This window comes from Vanacampus margaritifer, chromosome 2, assembly GCF_051991255.1.
Source record: "Vanacampus margaritifer isolate UIUO_Vmar chromosome 2, RoL_Vmar_1.0, whole genome shotgun sequence".
Taxonomy (NCBI): Eukaryota; Metazoa; Chordata; class Actinopteri; order Syngnathiformes; family Syngnathidae; genus Vanacampus; species Vanacampus margaritifer.
In genome coordinates, this window is record NC_135433.1 from 22,564,994 (window position 1) to 22,582,981 (window position 17,988).

General features: G+C 39.8%; 1 protein-coding gene across 3 annotated transcripts in view; it reads right to left on the minus strand.

Moving 5' to 3' along the window:
- Positions 1 to 1,389: 1,389 nt before the first annotated feature.
- Positions 1,390 to 17,988, minus strand: part of sdk2a (sidekick cell adhesion molecule 2a) — a 184,521-nt gene continuing 167,922 nt past the window's right edge. For 2 of the 3 annotated variants that reach the window (XM_077558669.1, XM_077558668.1), the window contains exons 41-45: positions 17,040 to 17,204; positions 16,813 to 16,953; positions 13,762 to 13,906; positions 9,141 to 9,270; positions 1,390 to 3,636 (exon numbers count right to left, since the gene is read on the minus strand). In XM_077558669.1, the coding sequence (XP_077414795.1) occupies positions 3,214 to 3,636; positions 9,141 to 9,270; positions 13,762 to 13,906; positions 16,813 to 16,953; positions 17,040 to 17,204 (1,004 nt within the window). In that variant the 3' untranslated portion in view covers positions 1,390 to 3,213. Of the gene's footprint in view, positions 3,640 to 9,140; positions 9,271 to 13,761; positions 13,907 to 16,812; positions 16,954 to 17,039; positions 17,205 to 17,988 lie in introns of all 3 variants that reach the window. The other variant, XM_077558667.1, reaches the window with a different exon arrangement.

Genomic DNA, 17,988 nt, shown 5'->3' on the forward strand with positions numbered 1-17,988 from the left:
TTTTGCAAGGAACCTTGCTAAACAGTAAATTCTGTAGAGTCAATTTAACTCTATTTAGAGCGGGACCAACTAGACTCAGTAATTTTTACACATGGAAGAGAGTAAAATAAAGAATTGAAAAAAAGACATAAAAGTTACTCAAGGGTTGGGGAACAAACTGACAACCTTCAGCTTGGGAGACGTTTTCTGATCTACTGCCTGACCCACACAGCTCTTGCTGTGTGTTAGTAAATTGCTCACATCAGCTGTAATCTTCGTAACTCCGAGATCATCGTTTTTGGTCTCCTCTTGGATATAAGCAAACAGCAGGAGGGGCATAGCTCAGGTGGTAGTGCGGCAGTCTCCCAAGCTGAAGGTCGTGAGTTTGTTTCTTAATCCTTGAGTGATTTCTTTTTTTGTTAAATTCTTTATTTTACTCTCTTCCAAGTGTAAATATTACTCTAAAACTGAGTCTTTTTGGTCGAGTTTACTCAACAGAATTTACTGTGTACCGGCCTCGTTTTTTGTCAAATATTTCCAAACAGACCACCTGTTGATTTCAGTGGGTCGTCTTAAAAACACGAATGATGTTATAATCCTGACTGTGCAGTGGTGAAGTCCACATATGGACCGAGTATAAATGAAGTGTACAGTAATTCTTGATTGCTAGGATATTTTGACAAAGAAAGTTTAAGACACCAGGACACTGTTTTAAATTGTTGAAAGAAAACTCACAAAATCTCCTTTAAGCCAACTATTCAAACATTTTCAGGGGTGGATGTTAGCTCTTTGACTGCCAAAAACGTTAACGTTTAGTAAAATCCTATGGAGGAGTGCCAACGACGTTAAAAGACGTTTTTTTCAAAACAGAGGCGAAACTAACCATTTTCTATTGTTGATTACTGAAGAACGGAATAAGGTAGAAACAAACTTTTTTTTCTGATTAAAGATGAGAGTCCAATCTTTCATTTGGTAGTATGTGTGTTTCCATAGTCCAAACACATAATTTTCTGTGGACCTTGAAAGATCAGTCAAAAATGCTTAAATCGGCTAGCACCCACGGCATCCCGTTTCTGAAAACGTCTGGCAGTCAAAGAGTTAGAGGACAAAATTAGCAGTCACACAGCATTTCCTTAAAACCTTCCAGAGACTCCCCCGTCCACTCCTCCACCTCCCTCCCGCTCTCCTTCTGCCTTGCTTCAGATCGATGTTTTCCGGCCAAAAGTAAGGCGATTACCCTGGCGCTCTCTTCTCTCCGATCCCACCCCCAAATCCCAACCCCTCCTTTATATTAGCTTCGGCGTGCCTGCACCACATCAGCTTCTTCCTCAAAAACATCCCCCACACGCATTTAAAATATAGAACAGAGGTCTGATCCATGCCACAGCAAAGGTATGAAGGAGACACATGAAAAATAAAATAATTTATTTTTAGAGAGCTATCATCAATCGATTGATAATGTCTGACGACGTATACAGTATAGTGGCGTTCACATTAGAATGACTGTAGATTACACGAGGTGGGCAAACTTACACTGTACAGTGGGACTGTCAGGTCCTCGGTGAGGCTGCGTAGAAAAATGTGTAAGCATACATCAACGTCTTTTTGTCCTCTTGTTTTCACAACACATTTTGAAATCTGTCCTCAAGGAAAATTTTGTAGGATTTTGTACAAAACCTCACACAACTCTGTGATGGCATCTTCTTTGTGGGGTTAATTGCATGGGCAATGCTTTACAGTAACTTTAAAAACAACAACAACGTTTTCTACAATTCATAGGGATTGCTGAATGCACGTCCTGGCCTGGTTGCAAAAAGCAGAAGTGATTCCGTCTCAAGTCATTTGCCCTTTAAAGTACAAGACGTCACCTTTAGGAAGTTGTGCATTACTAGCATGGAGACAGGAGTTCAAAACATTCAGATATTTCTTAAAACATGAAACAAACAAATAATTGGTAAATTGATCCTTATAATTTCTCCGGTAGTCAATCATGTCATTTTTGAATTGCCATAGAAATGTGAAAAAAAAGTTTTTCGACGTAAATAGTAAGACAAAAACATAATCGGAATTAATGACGATGCACCACATGTGAAATTTTTCATATCTATGGTTCAATAAAAATATTAAACAAAAAATACGGTACTGAAATTTTGGATTGGATTTCAAATTGTCCAAGATGTGTTCACTCTTGTGGTTCAAAATAAATAAGAATAAAGAAAAAATAATGCATTTTTTAATTAGGGCTGTATCGAGAATAAAATGCATCAAAATGCATTTTCGGTTTCTGTACGAAAGATTTTTGCTACAGAAACAACCTGGCAGAAACAGGAAGTTGTAATGATGCAGGCAAACAACATTTTAAACCTTATAACTGTGAGGCAGATGTGCTAACCACTAGATTACCGTGCTGCTTGTTTCTCTACTTTATGCAGCATGTTTTTGTTTTTTTTATAATCCAGGCGCAGTGATTTTCCAGAAAAAATGATCAAATTCTCTATGTAACTTTTGTACCATTTCCTACTAAATTCCCGCGAGTCCTCCGACACAGCAGCTGTAAGTTTGTAACATCACCTGCTCCACCGTGACTTGTGCTTTTGCTCTTTCACTCAGTTTCTGTGATGAAGATGACAACAGCAAAAAGACACAGATCATAAAACAAAATAAAAAAAGTTATAGTTCATATCGCTATCTAATGCGGCAGCACACAAATCGACAAATACCCCCCACCCGCCACCCCTGAGCCCCGGAAAAACGAGCAAAAGGTGCCACGATGCTTGAAAGTGACTAGTCAGCTTGAAGCATATTCATATAAATAGCCGGTAAACAATATGAGACGAGTACATACGATCAGGCCGAGTGAGAGAAAGGGGAAGGCAGTCGAGCGGGTCACAGTGACTGTCACTGCCTCTTTTTCAGAGTTTCTCACCATCATTTGCCCCTTTTTTTCTTTGAGCAAACATTCGCCTTCGCTTCTCTTAGCCATCCGAGCGGGTGTCCTCACCTATGAAGCTCTCATTTCAAACGATAACACGGCATTTAAAGTGAAACAGCGCTCGTCTTTCGGAGCTTCTCCAGTCACAAATAAAAACCGTGAAATGATTGTCTTTTTCATTAAATAAACATCACGTTGATTAACCACACGCACGCTCGGCAGAAGAGAAAGATGCCTGTGATGTCGAATATCGGAGACAAAACCAAAGAGTCGTTGTCAGGGTGTCGTCTTGAAAGACCGCGTCAAACAAAAGAGGAGAAGCCGGCGGTGGGCGGCGGGGCGGCGGCGCAGCCCAGGCTGCTGGGGGGCCGGTAGAGGGTGTTGTGCTGGCTGAGGGGTTCCGAGGTCAGAAGGGACGGGGTGGGAGTCCGGCTTCCTTTGGGCCTGAACAGGGTGCCCTGGCCTTGGGGCTGCGGCTGCGGGGACGGGGCGCTCTGAGGGACCAGAGGTGGCAGAGGGGGCAGCGGGGGCACAGGGGGCGGGTGCTGTCGCGACTCTTGCTCAGCCATTGGCTCGGGCTGCGAGTAGCCGTACGCCGGCGGCCGGGACACGCCTTTGGGCTGCCGCCGCCACGAGTTGTAGTAGGTGGGGTCGCTGATGTAGTGGCTGACGAACGAGTGCGTCTTCTGACGGCTCTGGTCCATCTCGTACTCGCTGTCGCTGCCCTGCTGAGGCAAAAACACAATTCGCATTTGTGACTGGCAGGTCAAATGAGTAGGGTTGAATGAATTAGTTGAAAGTCACAGGTAAAAGCATTGAGGAAAAAAAGATCACAATTACTCTCTCAGACACAGTAATAGTGGTCATTCTTCGCAGAGGATAAAAAATATACCTGTGAGTATTGCTATAGTGTCTGTTTACATGTGTTGCTTGTTTGTGTCTTTTGCTTAGAGCGCTAAAACTTGGTCAATTAGGCGCAATTCTAGGCCGTATTTGGCATTTTCCATAATGCTGCAGCATAAAGCTAGGTGACCTAGTTGTGTTGTTGTTTTAAATATGCATGTTTAAAAAAAAATTTGAAGTGGAATTTAAGAGCTTGAAGCCACATTTTTCAACAATACTGCTTGTAGTGAAGTGAGTTTTTTTGCTGCTTGCAAGCCACAGCAAAAAAAAATTGGACGAAAGACGGCTCGTATCTTGAAAAATTTGTCAGTTCACTCTTAAATCAAGGCACCACTGAAGTTCCTTGGCACCAGTCACACCTTTTGCCTGAATAATAATAATAATAATAATGTTTGATACCACTTTTTTTTTTCAAACCGATACTGATACTTAACTCTTGAGTAGTCACCGATACCGATACCAGATACCACTAGTACATAAAATTTTGCCCCAGAGATGACACAATTTTAACTCTTTGACTGCCAAAAACGTTAAATAATGTTTAGTAAAATCCTACGTAGGAGCGCCAAAGAGGTTAAAAGACGTTCACCAAGTTTTTTTTTTTTTTTTGGGTGGAGGAAAGCCTTGGCCAGCTGTGCTGAAAGTATCAAGCAGATCTAGTTAGTATAATGCCTATTTTTGGCCCCTAGATGGCAGCGATGACTCTTTGGACAAGATTGGGTAGGCGTCAGTAGAAGACGTGAGGCGGAGCTAGAGTGTTGAGGGGAGAATTTCTGAGGAAGCAAAAATGGCGACCGGTTGCAAGCAGCTCACGCTTGAGCATTTTTTTCAAAGACGAAAAGCATCGACCAATGCTAAAGAGCACATTGATGACGACAATGATGTTGATGGTGACTCCGAGGTTGACGCCGAAGTTGGAAGCGTTGACGCGGCGGCTATGATCACGTCATAAAGCCTCACCGGCTAGCGATGCTAACGCCGGAAAACGCGAAGCACAACCGAGCACTTCTGCACAGGCGGACGTTCAATCGGACGATGAAGAGTACCTCGGGTCCAATGCATATTCATCGGAGGAGTGGGTACAGTCTGATCACGGAGAAGACACTGGTTATGGACTACGATGCCACCATGAATGGAGCGGATAAGATGGATCAGAACATCTCTTACCACCCGAATAGGAACTGAAGGACATGAGGAAGCCAGACGTAACACCACCGTAACGTCACCGTATCATGATCCTGATAGTAGACTGGATGGCAACATGGCCAAACACACACTGCAGTATATACTTGCTATTCCCCGGAAAAAAAGGCCGGTAAGAAAGTGTAGCGTCTGCACGCAAAGAGGCAATCGCAGTGAAACTAATCTGTTGTGCAAATCCTGCTGCGTCGCCTTGCACGCAGGTGAGTGTTACAAAAAGAAAAACTGTATTTGAAACATCCACACAATTGTAAATAGTACCACGGTTGCACACATTTGTAAATAGTTTGCCAAATTGTTTTGTCAAATTGTTACACTGTTGAATGTAAATAAACGTATTTTGCAATCAAAAAACACTATTTCATTGTTGGTGGTAGTGTTTTACAGAAGTAAAGCACTGTTTAGGTGTTTGTGGCATCATTCATGGAAAAAAAAAGGTGTCAAATTCACTAGAGTGCATGAAATAATATCGTTTCACAAAAAGCTTGATTTCTCCGTATTTTGTTTCAAAACAGAGCATTTGGGTGAAACTAACCATTTTCTATTGTTGATTACTGAAAAACGGAATAAGGTAGAAACATACTTTTTTCTAATAAAAGATGAGAGTCCAATCTTTCATTTGGTAGTATGTGTGTTTCCATAGTCCAAACGCAAAATTTTCTGTGGACCTTGAAAGATCAGTCAAAATGCTTAAATCGGCTGGCACCCACGGCATCCCTTTTCTGAAAACGTCTGGCAGTCAAAGAGTTAAAGAAAGAGCTATAAATCCCAAAATAATATTTTTCGTCAAAATTGCATGAAAATTGTTGGAATTTAGATGTTTCTGGGGAAAGACTTAGTAACCCAATGGGTAGTACTGTAGGTAATGTCTGATCGGAGATGTATTTCACTTTCCTTTCTTTTCTTTGATCCTTCCTCGGGTCTCCTGACAACCTCACGACTCTAGCTGGATTCTGAAGTATTCGGTTTAGGTGAACGGTATGGGATTTTTAAAATAGGTTTTAATGACTACACACTCACACGCACGCGCACATGCACATACTCACGCACATACAAATAAAAAATAAATTAAAAAGAGAAAGAGAGAGAGAGAGCAATGATGATGACATGTCGAATCGGTAAAATTACCGAATGAACAATACTGAGCTCTCTCTCTCTCTCAAAAAAAAAAAGCATGAAGTTAATGGAAATTTTCTATTCCTCTATTTCTAGTTCCACTAGATGGTGGTTGATACTGGTATCGGCACCGATACAGATACCTGGTATCGGTACTCGCCCATCCCTAATAATAATAATAATAATAATAATAATAATAATAATAATAATAATAATAATAATAATAATAAAGTACAAAAACAATGACTATAAACAAAGATCTTGAAATCTGTGAATCCCAAACCATGACTAATAGCGTATTTCCACTGGAACCTAGCACCGCACTGCTCGGCTCGCTGGCGGGTCAGCTCAGCCCAACCCACGCACGCACTGCGTTTCCACCTCCAATGTGCATCGAGGACGCTGGGCGGGATAACCGGCTGTGACACAATAGTCGAGCGCGGGAACCAAAACACGGAAGCCATGGAGGACGACGCTGCCCGGTATTGGTTGCTCGTTCTGTTTTTTTGTGGTGCCGCGACGAAAAGGATGATGTTTTATCGTGGGAAAGCCCTCAAGGCTATACACGCCGATAGCAGTGGGAGCGAAGAAGAAAACGAACACTTGTTGAAAAGGGCACGACTGGTAAATTGATTTGTTTTTTCCGCTCGCCGATGTCCATTACTGATGACATCACAGGACCGACCGCCCAATCAACTGCCGTGGTGTGTTACGTCTTGTCCTAGGCTCGCTCTGGCCCAACGTAGGCTAAGGGCCGCGAGCAGCTCCACACGGTCCACTTCCGACACTGAAATGGAAACGCTCGCCAACACCGTGCTGGCTTCGCACGGTGCGGTGCCCGCGGGCTCCAGTGGAAATGCGCGGTTCACTGCAATGTGTTTCCACCGCAAAATTATCCCTGATTGTTTGAGGACAACTTGTGATGTATGAATCCAAATATCTATGGAGCAGAGATAATTGCTCCTATTGGGCATATAACATCTAACTCACAGATGCGCGTGAGACAACATGGAGGATTAATGTGGGGAAATGTTGCAGCTTAATTGCGCTCTGAGGTACGGCGCGCGCTGAGAAACACAAACACTTAAAAGAGAGCAATTAGTCTCCACATTACACGTTTGTGTGAGCCTGACGAGTGGCTTTGCCTTTTACTGCTGCGTCGCGCTAACAGATGTTGACGTGACATCGATTTGCACGAGTGGCAGGTAAACAGTGGGAGGTTTGCGCCGAGGAAAGACAATAACAAGCTCCCGAAGAGCGCCTCTTCCCGAGCGAGCGTTCAGGTAACGGACGAAGCGGCCGATGCGCTCCGATCGCCTCCCCCCTCAGCCATTTGCAAATGTCTATCGGTAAAATCTCTTATTCCTCCCACAACCCGCCACAAACTCCTACCGCGGCGCCGGAAAGCTGCTACATTCCCTGTTTGAAGCAAAAATAATTAGACAGCGGGATGTTTCAATGTAACATGACATATGGGAATGGTGGTCATGGTTCATTCCCATGCGATATATCTGCTAGCCATAACCAGGCCACACTCACAGCACTTCAGTATGGCATGGAGCACACATGCTGTGCACAAGAGTTTGAGCATTGTCCACTGACACAATCCAAAACTTAAGTATCACCAAGGGCCGGGCAAACAATTGAAATGTTATCGTGATTTTGGCTTCTCACCATCATAAAAAGTCAACATTTTAATCAGAGGAAAAATGATGAAAGTGCCAAAAGTTGTGGTGTGTGTATGCAAGTTCCTATGTTGTGAAAGTACCCTGAATCCGTCATGTTGTCAGTAGCGTATCTGCGACATGTATGTTTTTGTGCCTTCAGTGAGTGTTAACTTTAATACTAAATACCGGTACAAAAGAAAATGAAGTACACATATTGTATATTTAAATAAAATACATATGAACATAAAGACATACTTTGTTTTACAAAAAATTGTTGATGCTATTGTTAGCAGTCAATGTAAAATCCCATTGCCATGCTAATGGAAAATTTGCATCAACTTCCAGGTGTGACAGTCCTTCAAATAATGAATATTCACACACAAACACTGTAGGAACACATACACACAGGTAATTCAGCCATATCAAATTCCTAATCTCTGAATTATGAGTTATCTTAATAAGGTTAAATCACAACTTTCTTCTTGTACTTTCATCTTAACTCATTCACTGCCATTGACGGCTATAGACAACAAAAATGAATTTTAACTATTTGTATTAATTTAACATGTTTTTACTATTGAAGTCATGCGATTAATTACAATGAAAAATGTTAATTTCCTGACGCGATAAAAAAAAAGATTATTAAAAATTAGGGGTTTGATGGGATTGAAATTTTTTAATTGTAATTAATCACATTTCTTCACTAGTTAACTCACAATTAATCGCAAATGTTATATCTGTTCTAAAAATTCTAGGTTTTCATACTCTTGTTAACAAAAGTGGATTTCTTTTTTTAAATAATATAAATAGTTAAAATAAATTTTGGACGTCTACAGCCGTCAATGGCAATGAGTTAATGTGTGTACGGCATGCATAGACAACACCACACTGCCTCAATGAGGCCAAGGGGTGCATAGCAAGTAAAGTTGGTATTATTATTGCTACTATTTCATTGTTATTATTTGACTTAGTTACTATGTTACTTTTTGGTTGTTCTTTCAAGTTATATTTACAGTTGAGGTTTGGTAGCTGAATAAATACTGCATTTTGAAATCCACGAATAATCATGCTTATTAAATGTTAGAGTTAAAGTACCACTGATTGTCACACCAGTGAAACTATCCAGACTTAGTTAGCATCTCTGCTGGGGCCAGCGAAGTAGATCATCATCACGTGTCCTTAAGCATCATATAAATGACCGTGCGCTTTCCTAAGGCCTACTCACACTGAGCCATTACTGTAGTACAACGCTGCATTACCGCAACTTTCTTTATTTTGTGACAGTTGTGCTGGAACGTGGTATGGATTGCCTAGTCTGAGTGCTTCCTTTAGTCACTGCTTACCTGAGAATCGGAGATCTCAGAGGGCTTCTCTGTCAGGCTGCTGCTCTCTGCTGGAATTAGGTCGTTATATTTGGTACTGACGTCCTCGTCGGAATAGTGCAGACTTCCAGGACTGGGCCTTGGCGGCGACCTGACGTACAAGATAGAGAAGAGACAGATGACAGAGAGAGTGAGAGAGATGGCAAGCAAGCCGAACACAAACTGAAAGACGCATGACGGGTGGATGTGTAAAATGAGGTCTTTCCATAATCCTGCTTTTCCTTCAGATGTCTCGACTTTGATGCTTGAGTACACATAAGTAGAATGTGTCAATCTTGTGACAGACACCACTCACAGATGATGCATGAAAAGCTTCCATATCTTCATATTCCAGAGGAGCTTCAGTGGGAATAACCAAGTATGACAGAGGAAGTACAAAATGGTCAACATGGATATTTTGCTGGTTTAGTAGGTTCCGTTACATTCAGATCAACAGTAACGCAACTTTACACCTTGACTTTGATTTCTTTAATATGAACCAGTTTGATCGTTTTGGTCCGCTTCCCTTCTGGTTTGCTTCCACACGTCCACAAATTGGCTCTCTTGTCTCAGGCTGGATTTACATATTTTAGAAAACTGGCATTTCAAAACGTCTTTCCCCACTGAAATGAGTGCAAATGCCATTAATCGGTTCAACACCCCCAATTTTTTCTAACATGTTTGTTAAAAATAAAAAAATGCACTCTACAATATTGTACTTCTAAAAAAACATATTGTACTTTTAAAAAGACACACACTACAGTAATAACCAAATTAAATAAAATGTAAAGAATGAAACAGTTTGTGCATCATAATTTCAAGCTTTTTCTCAGAGGATAAATAATTATATGCTCAGCTGTGTTGCTCATGTGTTGCTAATGTTTGTAAAATAGGTTATGTAAAAAGCTTTATACCTAACAAAATATTGATGCTGGATTTTTTAGCTTGTCTATGGTGTTTGTTATGTGTTAGCATTAAGCTAGCTGATGGTCTCCTAAGCATTAAAATAAACACAGATTTGCATCACTTAAAGCGATACTTGACTAATATAGCCATTTTCAGCAGTAAAAAGTTAATACTTTGTCCATAATTAATTTGATAACTTCATTATTTTTCATGTTAAAATAATACCATTATAAACAAATTTTTCGACTTGCTGTTGACTGAAGATGACATGAAAAAATAAGTACCTGTTTTCTGGGTTTGGTCTGCAAATTGAGCCATGATTGGTCGTTATCTGTTTCTTGAGCACCTTTGATGTCATCTTCAATCAACAGCAAGTGGCAAAATTAGTTTTTAAAAGGTGTTAATTGTTCATGAAAAAATTATGAAGTTATCACATTAATTACAGACAAAATATGGATCTTCTTACTGTTGAAAATGGCTCAGTGAGTCTACTATCCCTTTAAAATGTACATGGAAATAGACAGTGGGGGAAAAAAATATGATACAGCCATCAAATTGGAATTGTGCACATTGACGTTTGACACTGTAAAATTGGATCGGTTGAGGTTAGTTCACTTCCTCACCAGAGTTTGTCTGGCACTACACCCAGAACGGTTGATTTAATCCTTCGAAATAAAGTACTAAACTGTTGTGTTAAGCGAAAACAGCACTTTGGATCAAAGGTGCAGCAGTGCTCTGAAGATGCTCTTAAATGCAAAACAAAACCCAACTAATCTTTCCCTGCGACCTCCTGCAGAAAAGCGGTTGAACACAACATTATATTAGCGTCAAGTCCTTTTATGAACTCTGCTCAAGTAGAAAAAAAACCCTGTAGTTATTAATGTGAAGATGAGAGGAGTGATTCCTTTTCTTCTCTGTCTGCTGAGCTGACGATGTGCTCAAGGTCAGTAAACATTGACTGGCGTGTCCGGTGAGCTCAGACAACAAGGTCAGTGCACTTGTAAGCGAGCTACATCAGTGTGCTTGTTATTTAAGTGGGATACACACACACACATTTTTAGTTTCTAAACTATTTTCTTTAAAGTGAGAGAACCCAAACATGATAAGGCTGGAAAAAAAATAAGCTTGTGCTATACTTGAGATAACCGACACAGCAAACTACATGTACATGTCTGTTGTAGTACCAAGACCAACCTGTGAGGGGCAGCATGCTGCCACTGCACATCCAGACTGCTGGCAAGTAAAAAGAAGAAGCCAAACTTGACCACACACAAAAGAATACCCAATCATAAATATTTATAACATCTTTAACATTTCTGTCGACACACCCACACCACATCACACAATAAACTGTCAAGATAATCCTATGGAGACATTTGTAGAGACAGTTGGCAATCTGCCTATTGCTGACTTGGAAAGAAATGCTCAAATTCGTCACAATTATCTTTATGTGTGTACTGCGCTTTAAAGGAGTGTGTAAGAAAAGACTTTCCCTGAAGTAGCACCGTGAGTAAAGTACAAGGCAAAAAGTGTTGCATGATTAAGGGCAGAGCAGACAAGCATAAAAGGAACGGCAATGTCAAGTGTAATATTAATTTATAAAGCAGAGCAGCTTGACTATGATGAAAATGAGTTTAAAAAAAGAGTCATGGTATATAATGCAAAATGTGACGCATACAGGGACTAAATCAATGGCTTCCCGAGACGCAATTTGACAGCGACCGTGAGAGGCTTGACACAACAAAGGGACTTCTCCTTTTAGGTTACAGGGGATTACTCGAGTGGGCGGATTGAAGGAAGAAAACACGTTAGTAAAGTTGGATGGTTAAAAGGAAGAACGCCATATGCAAGATCACGCTACAAAATACTGCCAGCCAGCTTTGAATTATTTAAACTTTTCGTCTTGGTTTGACTGTGCAGGAACTCGTGCCTCGGTCCTTCACCCCTTTCAAATATCCCACAGGGACACCCCCCCTCTGTCTTTTGCTTAGGGGTCCACTCATTAGCAAAGAGTACAGTGGCAGGCTGGAGCACTTCAAAGAGGATCACGACATGCTTTCATCGCCTCTTTGGTCAAGGACAACAGTGTACAAACTCTCATCATCCTACGGCTGCTTTACATGAACCATCGATTGATTATAACCAGCAGTGGATAGGATTGTTTTTTGCATGTATCTGTTTCCATTGCAATGTAAGTGCATCATGAAATAGAATTTGACATTTTATGAAATAGAATTCATTAATAGAGAAATGCTGATTGTCTCGAGTGTATTACTGGAACAATGCTCTGTGGTCTGATGAGACCAAGAAAATTTCAATAATTTGAATCAGATGGTGTCAAACGAGTGGATCCAACGTGAGGAGGTTGGAGTTGTGGTTTGGTGCTGCATGAATCAGCTACATTTCATTGAGGGAACCATCAATGAAAAAAAAAACATCAATGAAAAAAAAACTTAACTATAGGATCATCTGCGCTCCAAATTGATAGTGTGATTAATCTGCGTTAATACATGATTAATGCAATATTTTTTGTGATTAATTAATGAGTTAACGCTTTAACTTTAACAGCACAATTTTTTTTTAAGTATACTTTTTTTTGCCGTTTAGTTTTTAATCGATTAATAATGAGTCAATGAGTCTCGAAATCTCTGCAAGCATTTACTATACATTTTCAAATGAACTGTGAAATTACTATTCAATTACAATGTCCCACCACTGGTGAGTTTATTTTTTATTTTATTCTTTAAGGACAGGTCTGCAGGTTACTCATGAAGTCCCCGGGGGCTACCGAGAGGTGACACCGGCCATAAACACTATTGAGATCCTTGGGGGAAACTTCAAGGTGGAGGTCTCTACTACCTCTGTAATTTCCAGTGACACCCCATGAAGGTTACCCAACAGGGTTAAGGCAGTGCTAGAAAATATTGTTAGCAACACAAAATATTGACACTTTGGGCCCAATTTGGACATTTTCACATAGGGGTGTACTCACTTTTGTTGTTGTTGACACTATTGGCTGCGTGTTGAGTTATTTTGAAGGGAGAGAACATTTGCAATGTCATACAAGCTGCAAATTGTCAATTAATGTTCACAAAGTTTGGTTTTCCAAGTTAAATAAGTCTTAGGAACTGTGATCTAAAAACAACAAATCGTCATTATCGCCAAGGGTCAGCAAGTTTCTTCACAAGGATTTTGAAACAAGTCTTATCTGTTGTTCACCAAAACATAACCAAACCTGACAAAGTCCATCTGACAACTGGAAAGATGTGCTCGCATACCAATACTCGTCTTAATTGTCCCAGCATTGCAGCACATAAGAGTTTCGCCCACTAGGCAAATGTCCTACTTATCGCCTCAAGAGCACTCTTTGTCCAAAGCTGTGATGGACAGACAAAGAGGACATGCTGAATCAGATGAATGCTAATTAGCTGCTATTGTGCCACTCCTCCTTATACCAATGATTGCTACATTCATATGCTGAATATCAACGATGGGAGCGGAAGGAGGACCCAAATCAGCAGCTGTGTTTGTTCTTTCCAGATAGAGGAAGTATTGTGAGGGACGAGAGGGAGACATAACAGCGTGTAATTCATCCCCCGTCGGAATTATATCTCATCATTAGAAAAGAAAACAATACGTTTGAGATGTTCCAGCGGGGGACTTTTGTGAATGCAGGAAATGAATTCAGGCGACTGACCGTGTGTAGATGCCGTTCTTGCGACAAAAGGAGTTTTTCACAGAGAGGCGCCGGTTGTTGAGCTCCAGCGAGGGGAAGCGCCCCTCGTCCAGGCGCACCATCTCGCCGTGGGTCAGTGGCAGCGCTGTGCAGTTAGAGTGGTTGCCTAGGGGGAAAAGAGAGGGGTTCTAAATGAGTGTGAATTAAATAGTGTCCTGTTCCTCTGCTTATTTCAGCCATATATATACACAGTATATATATACTGTATATATTGTCAAACAATTAAAAAAATTAAGCAGATTAATCACATTTTAGAATTTTGATTAATCACGATTAATCGCTTAATTAAAAAGCCTTTTTTTTATCAGCATTTTTTGGCCGCCAAATTTAAAGATCACTTGTTATGTGCTAATTTTATTGACATTTAATGTTATAAGGATGTCTTCAAAAAAATGTATCCACTGCACAGACTCATCCTCCTTTTTTTCTAATCAGTTAATTAGTTGCATAATTTGAAATAGGTTTAAAAAAAAAAATGACACCAATAGTTTGACATAAACAAATATTCTTAATGTCATACTATTTGTTAAATGATTTACTTCAATGCATGAAGTTATGTTTATTGCACAAACACAACCTGTGATACCTTTAACGTAACCATCCGCTGTTAGCTAAAGGATCATCTGCGCTCAAAATTAATAGTGTGATCAATCTGCGTTAATACATGATTAATGCAATATTTTTTTGTGATTAATTAGTTAGTTTTAACTTTGACAGCATTAATATAATATATATTTATATATACACTTTTTTTTTTTTAAACCTATGAACCAAAGCCCTGTTTCATGGAAAAGTAGTGCTTTGGCATCATCTTGTGGCATGCTGGTACCAAAAAACCTTGCTAAAATAAGGGGAGGAGCTTCTATTAAATGAGCCAAAGCCATGTCTAACAGAATGGTAGTGCTTTGGCGCCATCCTATGGTATATATAGGCCATTATAAACTTTCCTGGAGCCGTGTCGTGCAGGTTTTCACTTTTGGCAGGTGGTTTCAGTTCTTTATCTTTTGTGAATTTCTGGAAGTCATTCATGATCAATGTAAAGGCCTAAATTATGTTTCAATAAACCCAACACAAATACAATTGCTCAGAAATTGCAGCTTGTTATCTGAAACCTGGTGGACACTAAACAAGCAAGTCAACACAAGTGTGTAAACACATCCTAAGATTCATGTACTGGAAAAAAATTGCAAATTGCCAAACATAAAAAAAATCTACTATTTACTAATTGTGTGTCTATGCTGTATTTATATTTCTGTATTTTATTGTTTTTTTCTTTTAACTTCATGGCCAGGGGAGTACAGATGGAAAATAGCCTTCTGACTAATTCAGGTGTTTTTAACTCGTGAATTTCTATGTGTTTTATTAAATTGCACCGTAACCTTTTAAATAAGTCAAATTCAATTCAAATTTAATCTATTTCAACATTTGATGGGTTCTCCCTTGATGACTTCTTTGCAAAGTTTAATAAAATACATATTTTGTGTAAACCTGATAACAAAATAACAGCGTAACCTTAGCGAGGATACTAACTTGAATTTGCATATGCCTATGAGCAGTTGAAATAAACCATTGTTAAAGATTAGACCCTCCAATAAGGTTAAGGACTTTTTTTTTCTGTCAGGACAAACCAATGCGGAGGATTTTCAACTACGCTGCTAACCCTCAAAGAATAAGTCATTCAATTCGAGGCCAGATGCGTCTTTAAAAATGATTGGGAGTACAACCAACAAATAGACCCATGAAATGCATTGTTTGTTGGTCATGGAGGTTGCGTAGGCTGTAAAAAGTATTTTTTGTGTACTTTCCAATTGTTTACATGGTGCAAAAATGCTGCTTTGAGCACACTTCACTGGGTCCCGGCCTTTGGTAAAGCAAACAGCGGGTGAATGCGGGTTCACAGTAGTTGGAGAGGTGTCCAAAGGGGTTAAAGTCCTTTTTATGGTCTCACACAAACACAAACACGAGTCCAGGCGACGCTGGTTTGTTTGCAGACCTCGGACGCTTAAATGCTGACTAAGCTCAACGGCGAGGCAAGACTACTTTCCCACCATTCTGACTGGTGGTCCCCATGCAACGGGAAGACCAAGAGTTTATTTTTCACCAATCCATCACAAATGGAGGAAATTACAAGAGTACTAACTATGATAAACACCCCTTGCCTTTGAAGCCTTTGCTCGCAGTTTCATTAACATCCATGAAGCCATCCATTTTCTATTATTATTATCCTTATTAGGATCACAGGCGATCTGCACCCTATCCCAGCGGACCTTGGGTGGGAGGCGGGGTATTTGTCGCCAGCCAATTGAAAGGCACTCGCTTTATAGACAAAGAGCCATTCACACGCACAAACAGAGAGGCTCTCACGACCCTAATCAGGATGAACAGTATAGAAAATGGATGTATAGATGTGTAACACAACTTTGGAGTGTATCTGCTACTTTTTAGTCCGGGTGTTAGAAAAAATCGATTCTGTAATATATTGCGATATTACAGCGCGCAATTCTCGAATCGATTCGATATGCGGCCGATGATTTTTAAACATCCATTTTTTTATGGGAGTATTCAACAAAACGTCTTACTTAGTATGGAAGAATGTTAATGTTAATATTTTATTTCAGTGCCATTGAGACATAAAACCTGTTTGTTAAATGCAGTGGCTCAGTTACAGTATAAGCCTGAATTTTTAGATAAATAAATACATTTTCATACAAATCTTACAGTGTACATGTACTAGTTTACTGATTTGTATTTTCTAAATTGGAGTAAAAAAATAAATAAATATCGCAATAATCAATTAATAGATCCGTATCGGGATTAATCGAATCGAATCGTGACCTACGAATCGTGATATGAATTGAATCGCCAGGTACTAGGCAATTCACACCACTACTTTCTAGTGTCTGTTCCGTCTTTAAAAAAAACTTTATAAATTATGTTTTCAACTATATGATTGAACTGTATGATTGTAAAAGGTACAAAACTAAACAACCCTTTTGACAGGAAAACTCCTACCTGAGTCAGTCTTTTTGGTGTATTTTTTGCTCTGTCCGCGGATGATCAGGACAAAAACCAGCAGCAAAATGAAGATGAGGCCCACCAGGGCGATCACCACCAGGAACCACCACTCTTCATAGAACGGCGACACTTTCTGGGCTGGAAACAAACAACAGCATCCACTGTGACTTACTTAGATGATTTACACGCCGCTAGTTGGTTATTCGGCTTTTTATTTGGCTTGCCTGATATGGAAGGCGAGGGCAGGCTGGGCGAGCCGTAGCCGTAGTCGTTGACGGCGATGACGCGGAAATCGTACGTAACGCCCTCTCGCAGCATGTCCAGGTTGAGCGTGTAGGACGTGACTTCTTTAGGGATGTCTTTGATGAAGATGTCCCACAATCCTTCATCTTCAACACAACATCAGGAAAGCATGCATTTGATACCTGGGCCCCCAGTTTCAGTAAAAAACATCAAATTGACAAGAGTTGCTGATTATTATTAACTCATTCACTGCCATTGACGGCTATAGACAACACAAATTCATTTCAACTATTTCTATTAGTTTAACATGTTTTTACTATTGAAGTCATGTGATTAATTACAATAAAAAAAATGTATTGCCTGACGTGATTTAAAAACAGAAAAGAAAGGATTCAAAATTAGGGGCGTCGTTTTTTTATTGTAATTAATCACATGACTTCACTAGTTAACTCACGATTAATCACAAATTTTATATCTGTTCTAAATGTACAATTACATTTTTTTTTACGTTTTCATACTCTTGTTAACAAGAGTGGAAAAAATATTAAACTAATAGAAATAGTTAAAATAAATTTTTGACGTCTACAGCCGTCAATGGCAGTGAATGAATTAATGCAGATCAGTCCAGATGTGTTTTGTTGACATTGTGTTCTGACCAATCAATCAGCGGACAGAAAAATGCTGATGCTATTGTTATCTGTGACAATTTTGATATCTGATTGGTTAAAGAAACTATTACAATGTTTCCCCGCCTTTTTTTTTTTTTTTTTTTACTCATTTGCCTATTTGCTGATTTTCATATAGCTGAACAGTTCACCTAATCGCTTTAAGAGATGCAACAAGATAGCGAGAGATCGGAATGCTATTCTATCACTCATTGCTTTGATGTCATGAATGCCAACTTGTGGTATTTTATTGCCAAAGACTTAC